This window comes from Zalophus californianus, chromosome 3, assembly GCF_009762305.2.
Source record: "Zalophus californianus isolate mZalCal1 chromosome 3, mZalCal1.pri.v2, whole genome shotgun sequence".
NCBI lineage: Eukaryota > Metazoa > Chordata > Mammalia > Carnivora > Otariidae > Zalophus > Zalophus californianus.
This window is the reverse complement of record NC_045597.1, coordinates 142,548,925-142,562,880: the sequence shown is the minus strand read 5'-3', so window position 1 is coordinate 142,562,880 and position 13,956 is coordinate 142,548,925. Positions and strand designations below refer to the sequence as shown.

At 37.2% G+C, this 13,956-nt stretch overlaps 1 protein-coding gene across 2 annotated transcripts in view; it reads left to right on the top strand.

Annotated features, from left to right (window-relative positions):
• Positions 1–13,956, top strand: part of CWC22 (CWC22 spliceosome associated protein homolog) — a 66,626-nt gene that overhangs the window by 34,820 nt on the left and 17,850 nt on the right. For both annotated transcript variants that reach the window (XM_027590742.2, XM_027590743.2), the window contains exons 9-13: positions 7,344–7,479; positions 7,576–7,782; positions 7,891–7,953; positions 12,386–12,490; positions 13,792–13,873. In XM_027590742.2, coding sequence (XP_027446543.1) covers positions 7,344–7,479; positions 7,576–7,782; positions 7,891–7,953; positions 12,386–12,490; positions 13,792–13,873 — 593 coding nt within the window. The remainder of the gene's footprint in view (positions 1–7,343; positions 7,480–7,575; positions 7,783–7,890; positions 7,954–12,385; positions 12,491–13,791; positions 13,874–13,956) is intronic.

The window sequence follows — 13,956 nt, the reverse complement described above, 5'->3', positions numbered from 1 at the left end:
ACTGGTGTGAGGTGGTATCTCATTGAGGTTTTGATTTGGAATGCCCTGATGCCGAGCGATATTGAGCACTTTTTCATGTGTCTGTTGGCCATTTGGATGTCTTCTTTGGAAAAATGTCTGTTCGTGTCTTCTGCCCATTTCTTGATTGGATCATTTGTTCTTTGAGTGTTGAGTTTGAGAAGTTCTTTATAGATTTTGGATACTAGTCCTTTATCTGATATGTCACTTGGCGTATATCTTCTGCCATTCTGTCGGTTGTATTTTGATTTTATTGACTGTTTCCTTTGTTTTGCAAAAGCTTTTTATCTTGATGAAGTCCCAATAGTTCATTTTTGCCCTTGCTTCCCTTGCTTTTGGCGATGTTCCTAGGAAGAAGTTGCTGCGGCTGAGGTCGAAGAGGTTGCTGCCTGTGTTCTCCTTTAGGATTTTGATGGACTCCTGTCTCACATTGAGGTCTTTCAACCATTTGGAGTCTATTTTTGTGTGTGGTGTAAGGAAATGGTCCAGTTTCATTCTTCTGCATGTGGCTGTCCAATTTTCCCGACACCATTTGTTGAAGAGACTGTCTTTTTTCCATTGGACATTCTTTCCTGCTCTGTCAAAGATGAGTTGACCATAGAGTTGAGGGTTCATTTCGGGGCGCTCTATTCTGTTCCATTGATCTCTGTGTCTGTTTTTGTGCCAGTACATACTGTCTTGCTGATGACAGCTTTGTAATAGAGCTTGAAGTCCAGAATTGTGATGCCACCAGCTTTGCTTTTCTTTTTCAACATTCCTCTGGCTATTCGGGGTCTATTCTGGTTCCGTACAAATTTTAAAATTATTTGTTCCATTTCTTTGAAAAAAGTGGATGGTATTTTGATAGGGATTGCATTAAATGTGTAGATTGCTCTAGGTAGCATTGACATCTTCACAGTATTTGTTCTTCCAATCCATGAGCATGGAATGTTTTTTCCATTTCTTTGTGTCTTCCTCAATTTCTTTCATGAGTATCTTATGGTTTTCTGAATACATATTCTTTGCCTCTTTGGTTAGATTTACTCCTAGGTATCTTATGGTTTTGGGTGCAATTGTAAATGGGATCAACTCCTTAATTTCTCTTTCTTCTGTCTTGTTTTTGTATATAAATGCCACTGATTTCTGTGCATTGATTTTATATCCTTCCACTTTACTGAATTCCTATATGAGTTCTAGCACTTTTGGGGTGGAGGCTTTTGGGTTTTCCACGTAAAATATCATATCATCTGCAAAGAGTAAGAGTTTGACTTCTTCTTTGCCAATTTGGATGCCTTTTATTTCTTTTTGTTGTCTGATTGCTGTCGCTAGGACTTCTACTACTGTGTTGAATAGCTGTGGTGATAGTGGACATCCCTGCCGTGTTTCTGACCTTAGGGGGAAAGCACTCTGTTTTTCCCCATTGAGAATGGTAATCACTGTGGGTTTTTCATAGATGGCTTTTATGATATTGAGGCATGTGCCCTCTATCCCTATACTCTGAAGAGTTTTCATCAAGAAAGGATGCTGTACTTCATCAAATGCTGTTTCTCCATCCATTGAGAGGATCATATGGTTCCTGTTCTTTCTTTATTAAAGTATTGTATCACATTGATTGATTTCCGGATGTTGAACCAGTCTTGCAGCCCAGGAATAAATCCCACTTTGTCGTGGTGAATAATCCTTTTAATTACTTCTGGATCCTGCTGGCTAGTATTTTGGTGAGAATTTTTGCATCCATGTTCATCAGGGATATTGGTCTGTAATTCTTCTTTTTGATGGGGCCTATTGGTTTTGGGATCAAGGTAATGCTGGCGTTGTAAAATGAGTTTGGAAGTTTTCCTTCCATTTCTATTTTTTGGAACAGTTTCAGAAGAATAGGTATTAATTCTTCTTTAAATGTTTGGTAGAATTCCCCTGGGAAGCCATCTGGCCCTGGGCTCTTGTTTGTTGGGAGATTTTTGTGTTTTGTTTTGTTTTGTTTTTAAAGATTTTATTTGTTTGACAGAGAGAGACACAGCAAAAGAGGGAACACAAGGAGGGGGAGTGGGAGACGGAGAAACAGGCTTCCCACGGAGAAGGGAGCCCGATGTGGGGCTCGATCCCAGGACCCTGGGATCATGACCTGAGCCGAAGGCAGACGCCTAATGACTGAGCCACCCAGGAGCCCCTGTTGGGAGATTTTTGATTACTGCTTCAATTTCCTTGGTGGTTATGGGTCTCTTCAGGTTTTCCATTTCTTCCTGCATCAGTTTTGGTAGTTGATACATCTCTAGGAATGCATCCATTTCTTCCAGATTATCTAATTTGCTGTCATATAGTTGCTCATAATATGTTCTTATAATTGTTTGTATTTCTTTGATGTTGGTTGTGATCTCTCCTCTGTAATTCATGATTTTATTTAATTGGGTCATTTCTCTTTTCTTTTTGATTAAGTTTGGCCACGGGTTTGTCAATCTTACTAATTCTTTCAGAGAACCAGCTCCTAGTTTTGTTGATCTGTTCTACTGTCCTTTTGGTTTCTATTTCATTGATTTCTGCTCGTATCTTTATTCTTTCTCTTTTCCTGCTGGGTTTAGGCTTTATTTGCTGTTTTTTCTCCAGCTCCTTTAGGTGTATGGTTAGGTTGTATATTTGAGACCTTTCTTATCTCTTGAGAAAGGCTTGTATTGCTATATACTTTCCTCTTAGGACTGCCTTGGCTGCATCCCAAAGATTTTGAACAGTTGTGTTTTCGTTTTCATTGGTTTCCATGAATTTTTTTTTTAATTCTTCTTTAATTTCCTGGCTGACCCATTCATTCTTTAGTAGGATGCTCTTTAGCCTCCATGTATTTGAGTTCTTTCGGACTTTCCTCTTGTGACTGAGTTCTAGTTTCAAAGCACTGTGGTCTGAAAATATGCAGGGAATGATCCCAGTCTTTTGGTACCGGTTAAGACCTGATTTGTGATGTAGGTTGTGATCTATTCTGGAGAATGTTCCATGGGCACTAGAGAAGAATGTGTATTCTGTTGCTTTGGGTTGGAATGTTCTGAATATATCTGTGAAGTCCATCTGGTTCAGTATGTCATTTAAAGCCTTTATTTCCTGTTGATCTTTTGCTTAGATGATCTGTCCATTTCAGTGAAGGGGGGGTGTTAAAGTCCCCTGCTTTTATTGTATTGTTGTCGATTGTTTCTTTGCTTCTGTTACTAATTGGCTTATATAATTGACTGTTCCCATGTTAGGGGCATATATATTTACAGTTGTTAGATTTCTTGTTGGATAGACCCTTTAAGTAGGATATAGTGTCCTTCCTCGTCTCTTATTATAGTGTTTGGTTTAAAATCTAATTTGTCTGATATAAGGATTGCCACCCCAGCTTTCTTTTGATGTCCATTAACATGGTACATGGTTTTCCAGCCCCTCACTTTCAATCTGGAGGTGTCTTTGGGTCTAAAATGAGTCTCAGGCAGGCAGCATATAGATGGTCCTTGTTTTTTTATCCAATCTGATACCCTGTGTTTTTGATTGGGGCATTTAGCCCATTTACATTCAGGGTAACTATTGAAAGATATGAATTTAGTACCATTGTATTGCCTGTAAGGTGACTGTGACTGTATATTGTCTGTGTTCCTTTCTTGTCTACATTACTTTTAGGCTCTCTCTTTGCTTAGAGGACTCCTTTCATTATTTCTTGTCGGGCTGGTTTGGTGTTTGCAAATTCTTTTAGTTTTTGTTGTCCTGGAAGCTTTTGATCTCTCCTTCTATTTTCAATGACAGCCTAGCTGGATATAGTATTCTTGGCTCCATATTTTTCTCATTTAGTGCTCTAAATATATCATGCCAGTCCTTTCTGGCCTGCCAGGTCTCTGTGGATAGGTTTGCTGTCAATTTAATGTTTCTGTCATTGTAGGTTACAGACCTCTTGTCCCAAGCTGCTTTCAGGATTTTCTCTTTGCCTCTGAAACTTGTAAGGTTTACTATTAGATGTCGGGGTGTTGACCTATTTTTATTGGTTTTGAGGGGGGTTCTCTGTGCCTCCTGGATTTATTTATTTATTTTTTTTCTTTTGTATTTGACAGAGAGAGAAACGGTGAGAGAGGGAGTACAAGCATGGGGAATGGGAGAGGGAGAAGCAGGACTCCCGCGGAGCAGGGAGCCTCATGTGGAGCTCGATCCCAGTACCCTGGGATCATGAGCTGAGCCGAAGGCAGACGCTTAACAACTGAGCCACCCAGGCACCCTAGTGCCTCCTGGATTTTGATGCCTGTTTCCTTCCCCAAATCAGGGAAGTTCTCCACCATAATTTGCTCCAGTATACCTTCTGCCCCCCCCCCTTCGTTCTTCTTCTGGGATCCCAATTCTAATATTGTTTCATCTTATCGTATCACTTATCTCTCAAATTCTGCCCTTGTGATCCAGTAGTTGTTTATCTCTCTTTTTCTCAGCTTCTTTATTCTCCATGAATTGGTCTTCTATATCACTAATTCTCTCTTCTGCCTCATTTATCCTAGCAGTTAGAGCCTCCATTTTTTATTGCACCTCATTAATAGTCTTTTTGATTTCGACTTGGTTAGATTTTAGGTCTTTTATTTCTCCAGAAAGTGTTTCTCTATTATCGTCCATGCTTTTTTCAGGCCCAGCTAGTATCTTTATAATCGTTATTCTGAAGTCTAGTTCTGATATCTTACTAATGTCCGTATTGAATAGGTCCCTGGCAGTCAGTACTGCCTCTTGTTCTTTTTTCTTGAGGTGAGTTTTTCCATCTTGTCGTTTGTCCAGAGAACAGATGAATGAGAGAACAAAATGCTAACAGGGTAACGACCCCCAAAAAATACACACTAACCAAATCAGAAGGGACCTGAAACCGGGGAAAAAGAAAGGGAAAGAAAGGAAAAAGAAAAAAAAAAAAAAGAATGTGGTCAAATATCATCAGGCTAGTGAATAGATCAGTGCCACACACTAGATTTTGGGCGTATTTTGGTCTGTTAGAAGAAAGTGCCTCCCAAAATTTTAAAGAAAGAAAAACTTATATATGTACAAAAATAAGGGTAAATACGATGAATGGATGGAATATGACTATAAAGATGAAAATTATAAAAGATTTTATAAAAGGAATTGATAAGATGTTTGGAAAAAGAAAGAAGAGAAATTAAAAAAAAATAAAAGGGAGAGAATGTGATCAGGCAGGAGACTAGAACAAAGCCATACACTAGAGATTTAGGGTATATTTTGGTCTGTCAAAAGAAACTGTATTCCAAAATTTTAAAGAGAGAACAACTTATATATATACCAAAAATAAGGTTAGCTACAATGAAGGGATAGAACATGACTCTAAAAACGAAAAATAAAAAAAAAAAAAAAAAAAAGGAATTGAGAAGTTGTTGGTTGAAAAAGGAAAAAGAAAAATTCAAAAAGAATAGAGAAAGAAAAAAAAGAAAATTAAAAATTTAGCTTTGAAAGACTAAAGAATCATGGGGAAAAAAGCCATCAATTCTATGTGTAGTATTCCCTTAGTGCTGGAGTTCTGCTGTTCTCATTGTGATCGGTAAACTCGGTCTTGGCTGGCTGTTCTTGCTGATCTTCTGGGGGCAGGTGCTGTTGCAGTGATTCTCAGATGTCTTTGTCAGGGGCGGAATTGCCCCACCCTTGCCGGGCCGGGCTAAGTAATCTGCTCGGGTTTGCTCTCAATAGCTTTTGTTCCCTGCAAGCTTTCAGTACAGCATTGGAGGACGAGAGTGAAAATGGTGGCCTCCCAGTCTCCGGCCCAGAGGAGCTGAGAACTGAGGTCCCCACACCTCAGTGACCCCCAGAGAAAATCAGTCAATCACTCCCATCTCCCCGGTCTCTGGTGGCACTCTGTGCTCACCCGGCCACTGTCTCTGGCACCCAACACCGTTTGGAGTCTCCAAACCCAGCAGATTCCTGCGGTGCATTCCCACACCACTTTTCCCAGGGGAGGAAGGGGAGTCTCCCCAGATTTGCCGCTTGTTGGGTCCCTGCTGGAAGAGCAGTGACCCTACTGTGCCATGGATCACGGTTTATGGCAACCCTGAGCTGAGAGCCCACTCCTTGGTTCCATCTTTGCAGCCGGCTTCCCGGCTCAATACCTGGGAGCTCTGCTGCACTCAGGTACCCCCGGTCTTTTTGTGACTCCATGGGTCCTGAGACCACACTGTCCAAGTGAGGGTTCCACCTCCCGCTTAGCCACTGGAGCGACGTCCCTCAACGGAGCAGTCTTCTAGAAGTTCCGATTTTGTGCTCTGCTGCTCTATCACTTGCCGATAGGGGCTGATGGAGGCTCCCTTCCCCCGTGGTCTGTCTTCCTGTATATCGCCTCTGATTCACTTCTCTGCACCTCCTACCTTCCAGAAAGTGGTCGCTTTTCTGTTCAGAGAGTTGCTGCTATTCTTTTCTTCGATCTCCTGTTGAGTTCATAGGTGTTCAGAATGGCTTGATACCTATGTAGCTGAATTCCTGGGACCAGACGAAATTTATGTCTCCTACTCCTCCACCATCTTGCTCCTCCAGGGCAATATTTTCTTATCACTGATCTAAAATTGTTAGACCTCCCCACCATCCCACAAAATAAAAGCAGTATGTATTTTTGATGTTGTGCTCAAAGGAAAGGATGTTTTCCTGAGTTAAGACTTAAGACTGTTTCCTTCCCCATCTCAAAGAAGTGTCTGACCTTAGGAAGGCATACATACGGTGTCTTGAAAATGCTTCCTAGTACATTTCCTTTTCACAGCAAGCTACTCAATAGACTTTTATTCACACCCTACCTGGCATTGTTTTTAAGTATTAATTTTTGAACATGGCGAGTGTCAATAACTTTATTTAGTAAAGAAAAAAGAGGGAAGTGTTCCCAAACTGTCCTTCAGTTCCAGAAGCAGTTAAGATATTTTCTGATAAAATTATTGATGTAATTTAAGAACTATTTGCTGTATAACAGAATTGCTGATAGAATGAACTAGAAAATGGATATAGTTATGGGTGTGAAGAAGGGCATTAGAAAAAGTGTAGTTTAATTTTTAACTTCTATTTTGAAGCTAATTATGGCATTTCCTGTAGATATTTTATGTAATGTATAGAATTATTTCTTCTGGAAATAAATAGTTGTATTTAATGTAATCAATTTAGATTTTTGGAGCAATCACCTGGAAATTTTTAACAGACATAATGAGAGTGAAAGAAAAATTTTATCCCATATTTGGAGTATTTCTGTATGCTAAAACTTTGCTCATCATATGTATAATGTTATTGCTGCAAAAACCAGATTTGCTAATTTTTTAAATTACTATCAGTAGTAGGTTAATATATGTAAAAGCATTTTCTCAATTCCATATGTCCTCAATCTGTTTAAGGCACATGAAGTTTTATGCCTAGAGATGCTCACTTTGCTCCTGGAAAGACCAACAGATGATAGTGTTGAAGTAGCTATTGGTTTTCTCAAGGAATGTGGCCTCAAATTAACACAAGTGTCACCAAGAGGAATCAATGGTAACTATAAGCCCTTGGCTTGATATTGAACTTTTGTTTGAGTATTATAATATCTTTTGCTTATTTTATTGCTTTTTTCTTTCATTTTAACTTTAGCTATATTTGAGCGCCTCCGAAACATTCTCCATGAGTCTGAAATTGACAAAAGGGTTCAGTATATGATTGAAGTGATGTTTGCTGTACGGAAGGATGGATTCAAGGACCACCCTGTTATCCTAGAAGGACTTGACTTAGTGGAAGAAGATGATCAGTTCACCCATATGCTCCCTCTGGAGGATGACTATAATCAAGAAGATGTTCTTAGTGAGTCTGAGTTGGGGTGGGGTGGGCCGGGTACAGGGTGAGTTGGGAAGTGGGGCACCAACAAATGTAAATATAGAAAATAAACAATTTTTAATTTATGTTTTTAAGATGTTTTCAAGATGGATCCTAATTTTATGGAGAATGAAGAGAAGTACAAAACTATTAAGAAAGGTATGTACAATTTTATAATCTATTTTTGATAAGTAGAAGCAATTCATGTAGTTATATAATACTAATAGAAAGGTTTAGATCACTGACCTAATGAAATCTCTGCTATTATGAAGCCATTCTCTTCACTGTTTTCCCATGCATTATTTTCTGTCTGGTGCTTGTTTGTGGTATTACTTCATTCTAAATTGTTTACCTCATTGTCCCTGTTGTCTTTCCTTCTATTTAAATTATACAGCCCTTAAGTCTCATTCCTCTTAAGAAATGTCTATATAGGGTCGCCTGGGTGGCTCAGTCGGGTGAGCATCCAACTCGGTTTCGGCTCAGGTGATCATCTCAAGGTCCTGAGATTGAGCCTTGTGGTAGGCTCAGCAGGGAGTCTGCTTGAGATTCTTTCCCTCTCCTTCTGCCCCTCTGTCTGCACATGCGCACGTGCTCGCTCTCTCTCTTTCTCTCTTTCTCTCTCTAAAATAAATAAATCTTTAAAAAAAAAAAGAAATGTTCCTATATTACTAGTGGCCCTTATTTTAACTTCACTACCACTTAAGAATTGGTGTTTAAATTGATGTCCAATGTAATATTCAACTAGATGCTATACTTTTATTATAAAGTACGGTATTTTATTATTTCTTCAGAGCAGGTTGATATCCTGATAAAATCAATGACAATTCCAGATAGGCTATCAGTGCTCAATACATTAATAAATTGATTATTATTATCATTTGTACATCATCAATATACTATAAGCACTAACTTTGGACAGACTTTGGTTTGTATTTTGCCTGTGCCGTCACTAGCTAAATGACCTGGCACAAATTACTTGTTTGATGTAGATGTTACTTGTTTGTTTAAGAATAAATAAAATACAGTGCTTTGTATTATCGTAGAGCAAGTATTTAGGCGATGCTTTTTTTTTTTGACATTTGTATCATTTCTAAAGTTAATTTTTAGGGATAACTATATAATTATAATTATAATTTTATAAGTTCATTTCCCTTGAGTTGTGATTTTATGTGAGAAGTACTTACTGTTCTGAAAGCTCTCAGGAAGACAGCAGGAGGCCTAGAGCTCTGTCACTTCCTCCATTCTGTGCTTTAGCCAGGCTTGGAAGTAGAAGGAAGTAGAAAGTAAGGCGTAAGCAGCTTTCCATTTCTATACATTATTCTAAAAATGTGCTACAATAAAGAGATTGCTCTCCTTAGGTGCCAATTTCCTAGGGACATTTCACTGCAATTACAATTTAGTTTCTAGACATGGGGAATTTCTCAGACCTATTTTGCCTTTTTATGAACTTCTTTTTCTACAGTATCACTCAAAGATTCTGAATGGTTTCATGGAATTTTTATCATACCTAGTATGATTTTTTTTTTCTTTTAACTTGGAAACTCCACATCCATTTCTTTAGGCCAACAGTGGTTGAGCAATGCTAGGAAAGTAGTACTTTTCTTTATTATAGCACTTAAACTCTCTGAACTTAAGTTCCCTTTATACTCTTGAAAATTATTTAGGACTCCAAAGAGCTTTTGATTGTGTGGGTTACATCTATTGACATTTACTTCATTAGCAATTAAAACTGAGAATATTAAAAATATTTATCAAATCATTTCAAATTAACAGTAATACACAGTGTTATACATTATATACTTTTATGAAAATTACTTTATGGAAACAAAGAAATTTAAGAAAAATGGCATGTTTTATATACTTGATATAATTTAATGTCTGACTTAATAGATGGATTTTCATATTGTTTGTGATTTCAGTCTCTTGCAATAGGTTGTTTTCATCGAAGTATATGAAGAAAATTTAGCCTCATGGATAATATGTATTTGCAAAAGAGAGAAGAATTTTAATAACCTTTTTAGATAGTGTGTATATTCTTCCTTAATACTATGCCAGTATTTAAAAGCTAATTTTTTCTTAAAGATTAATTGCAGTGTGAAACCTGAAACAATATTCTTGAATTTTCATACTCTATTACATCAAAATCCATTGGCCTATCACTTTGAATGGATCTTTTACCCATGCAGGATTTTGCAACATATTCCATTGGTCATTTAGAAAATATCAGTTCACTCAGTTATGCATATCTTCTAAGTGTTAACATGTTAACATTATCAAAATTAACACATTAACACAATATCAAGAAATCACATTTATTAGTATTGCCACCTACCTCATCAGAAAAGTCTAAACATTGGGAAGCTGTCAACCTCACAGGAATGGATCCAAGTTCTCCAAAGTTCTAATTTTCTCTTGAGAACTCCCTATTTTATCATGGTAATAAATACTGTTAATTATTTTCCTTGAAGGGACCGTCTCACTTTGTTTATATTTGAGAAAATGTCCGCCAGATGCCTAACAACTATAGTTTGCCAGCCATTCTTTCAAGTAAAAATGGAAAACATCACTAATTGACCTTGCAAGTCAAAGAGTCGCACAAGTGCTTTTCTTTGAGATAACCATCACCATTGTGCATCTGTCTTTAACAGAAGGGCTATGTATGAATTCATGTTTTGCTACTCAGATGATTATATATGCTTATACTTCAGGGCTGAGATTGAGTGAAATTAGCAGTTTTCTACTTCTTCCTCAAGGGCATCCTCAGGTCAAGCTGGCTCTTTGCCTGCCTCCAAGAACATGGCAGTAAAGAGCACAGTGATGGCTGGTTCAGTTTGATGCTTGATTTGTGCTCAGATTGCAGCAGCTTCAACTCCCATTGCTTTTGGATGCTTATAGATGGTAGCACAGAGAAAAGGCAGATAATGTCTGGATATTGTTATGAAAATAGTTGTGACCTCAGAGACCACCTGACAGGTCTCACTAATCCCCAAGGGACTTACAGATCATACCTTGAAACCGCTGCTTCATTCAGTTAATGAAATCCAGTTGTCATTTCCTAAGTGATTTCAGTAAGTAGATTCTCAAGTGGAGAGATAGGGAGAGGATGATGTAAACGACCAGACAATTCATTTGACCTTCATTCTTTCATAAAATGTTCTTCTAGAACTGGCATTAAAAAATGGCCACAGCAGGAAGTGGGCACAGCTTTAGTAATTAGCACCTTAGAGTGACCCAGGTGCACTTGTGTTTTAGGTCTTACAGCATTTGGGAAGACAGCAGGAGTGCCTGTCTTCCTACTATTGAATACTAAATAGTTTCCTCTCTTAAAAGTCTGTCTAAACTACATTATATAATAGGAAACTAGACACTTTAGATTATTTCTTGAAGTCACATTTGTTAGAGATATTCTTGGGATTTGTTTGTCAGCTAAGGGCTGAATGACAACTCTTTGTTTTAATAAAAATTTATTTTTCACAGTATGAAGTTTTCTGCTAGCATTAAATATTATATGTGGCTCCTGATTTATAGTGCTCAGTTAAATATAAGAAATTAGAATTTCCCTAAAAGTAAGTTCACCCTAAAACTTTATCTTTTTTTTTTTAAGATTTTATTTTATCTGACAAAGAGAGACGCAGCGAGAGAGGGAACACAAATGGGGAGTGGGAGAGGGAGAAGCAAGCTTCCTGCTGAGCAGGGAGCCTAATGCAGGGCTTGATCCCAGGACCTGAGCCGAAGGCAGACACTTAACGACTAAGCCACCCAGGCGCCCCCCTAAAACTTTATCTTAAAAACTCTGATTTTAGAAGAAATGCAAAAGTGGAATGTTAGCCAGGTTTGTAAAATCTTTTATCAGATCAACAGAGCACACACCATTGGGCGAAATATAACTTTAGTTTTTTTTCACTTGTTAACTATTAATATGATGACTAGCTTTATGTAGTCTCTTATTTACATTGCTGTTGTCATCCAGTTCTAGATGTAAGTTGTATTTTAAGAAGTGATTTTCCAGTGAAGTGTTCATCTTACCAATTTTTTAAAAGGCTTTTAAACTTCTGTTTCTGTTTACATGTGGAAAGTCTTGAGATTAATTGTAATGTTCTATTCAATAGGTATACATTAGAATAAAAATCTCATTACTGTTTATTTAAAGTAAACACTAAATTATGCAATTATTTTTTCTCCCTTCTTTGTCTTTCATAGCCTAAATTCTTATTTTCTATATCTACCCTTAGCTTTGTATAATAGACTGTATCCTTTCTGATGCTGTACTAATAATATTTTGATTCCAGTATACTAGTTTCCATTCATAATTTGTTTTTCTGGTGCTCTTGCTCTTTGGAAAACCTTCATCTACTTTTTCGTTGTTGTTCTTCTCATCCCTTCCTTATTTTATGACCATTTTCTACTTGGCAGAAGAATGATATGTATGGCTCTCTCACCACCTAGGCAATAACATGAGACCCCTGTGCTCACTTCGTTGGTGATAAACTGTAGCCACTATGGATTTTGGCGAACTGAGAATTATCTTCTCAGAATGAGATTCATGTGTATCACTTGCTCATTAATATTTTCCCATACTTTGTTCTGATAGAAATTCTTGATGAGGGAGATAGTGACTCGAACACAGACCAAGATGCTGGAAGTAGTGAAGAGGAAGAGGAAGAAGAGGACGAAGAGGGAGAAGAAGATGAAGAAGGTGAACGTATAGCTCATTCAAGTAATACTGTAAAATACTCTGAAATTAAATTAATTCTAATGTAATCCTCTAAAATAGTGGTTCCCAATCTGTGGAGGGCTGGGGGCTGCTACTGGCATCTAGTGGGTGAAGGCTGGGGATGCTGTTAAACATCCTACAAGTCACAAGACTGCCCCCACCACAACAGAGTATTATCTGGCCCAAAATACCAGTATTGCTAAGGTTGAATAACCATGCTCTAAAAGTATTAAAGAATGAAATCGTTTTTTAATATCGGCATAATTTCAATTTGACATTATATGCCTTTGAGTATAAACCATGAAATAGATGCATTCGTGTTGAGTGCATGTGATTTCTGCAACCCAACATGAATGTGACAGATGAATGTGGCTAGGTATTTGCTATTCGTTTTGGCAGAATAAAGTGGGGAGGCCAAAAGCTGTGTTTGCACAAAGCAGGCATGATGTTCTTGTTCAGCTTTGATTACTTTATTTCACAGAAAAATAAGCTCAGAACATTATTTTATTTAAGTCTTAGTTAAAACGTCAAAACATACGTAAGACTGGTCATTATTTACTTATATTGCATATTGAAAATATTAAGAGTATATCTTTCCCTATTAGGACATAATATATTTTAGTTCTGTCCTAAGGTGTAATTATTCTTCTACAACATATTTTATAAAAATAAATTCAATTTTTTTCCAGTGTCTTTCTTACTTAAAACATTTCCTAACTATGTACTATATTTAGCTTTAGAATTTCTTTGTTTTATGTGAAAATACTGTTCAAATAAGAACTACTAAATATTTATAGGGGAAGTTGTCATGCATTAGATAAGAGAAAATTTTGACAAATACACATATTCATATTGGACCCGTCTAGTCTGCCATGATGACCCAGTGTTCTCTGAAACTGATTTTCTATCCATAATTTACAGTTTTTCCAAATTATCAAGATACTGTTTATAATTCTAGAAATAATATTTTACCAAACAACAGCATGAGTGCTGCCTTTTATAATGTCTAAATGAGCAGGCAACACAGAAACAAAAATATTTCTGGCTTGATTCTGGACTTCTTTGAACTGACAAAAGTTATTAAAATACTCTAAGATATGGCAGAAGACTGGAAATGGTTACTTTGAGCTCTGCAAATACTATTTTACACTGTAGAAAAGAGCATTATCGTTAAACTCATAGATTATAAATATTTATGAAAAATTATAATCTAGAGATATATCTTCAGTCCTTCACATTTATTTTTGCAGTCTCATAATTTTGTTATGTTTAATTTCTTTCAGGACAAAAAGTGACCATTCATGACAAAACAGAAATTAACCTAGTCTCATTTCGTCGTACAATTTATCTGGCTATTCAGTCAAGGTAAGATACTGTAGCTTAGTTGATCCTTATTTTTGATAGGGGATTGACAAGAAGATGGGATTTTTAGAATCTGATGACAGTAA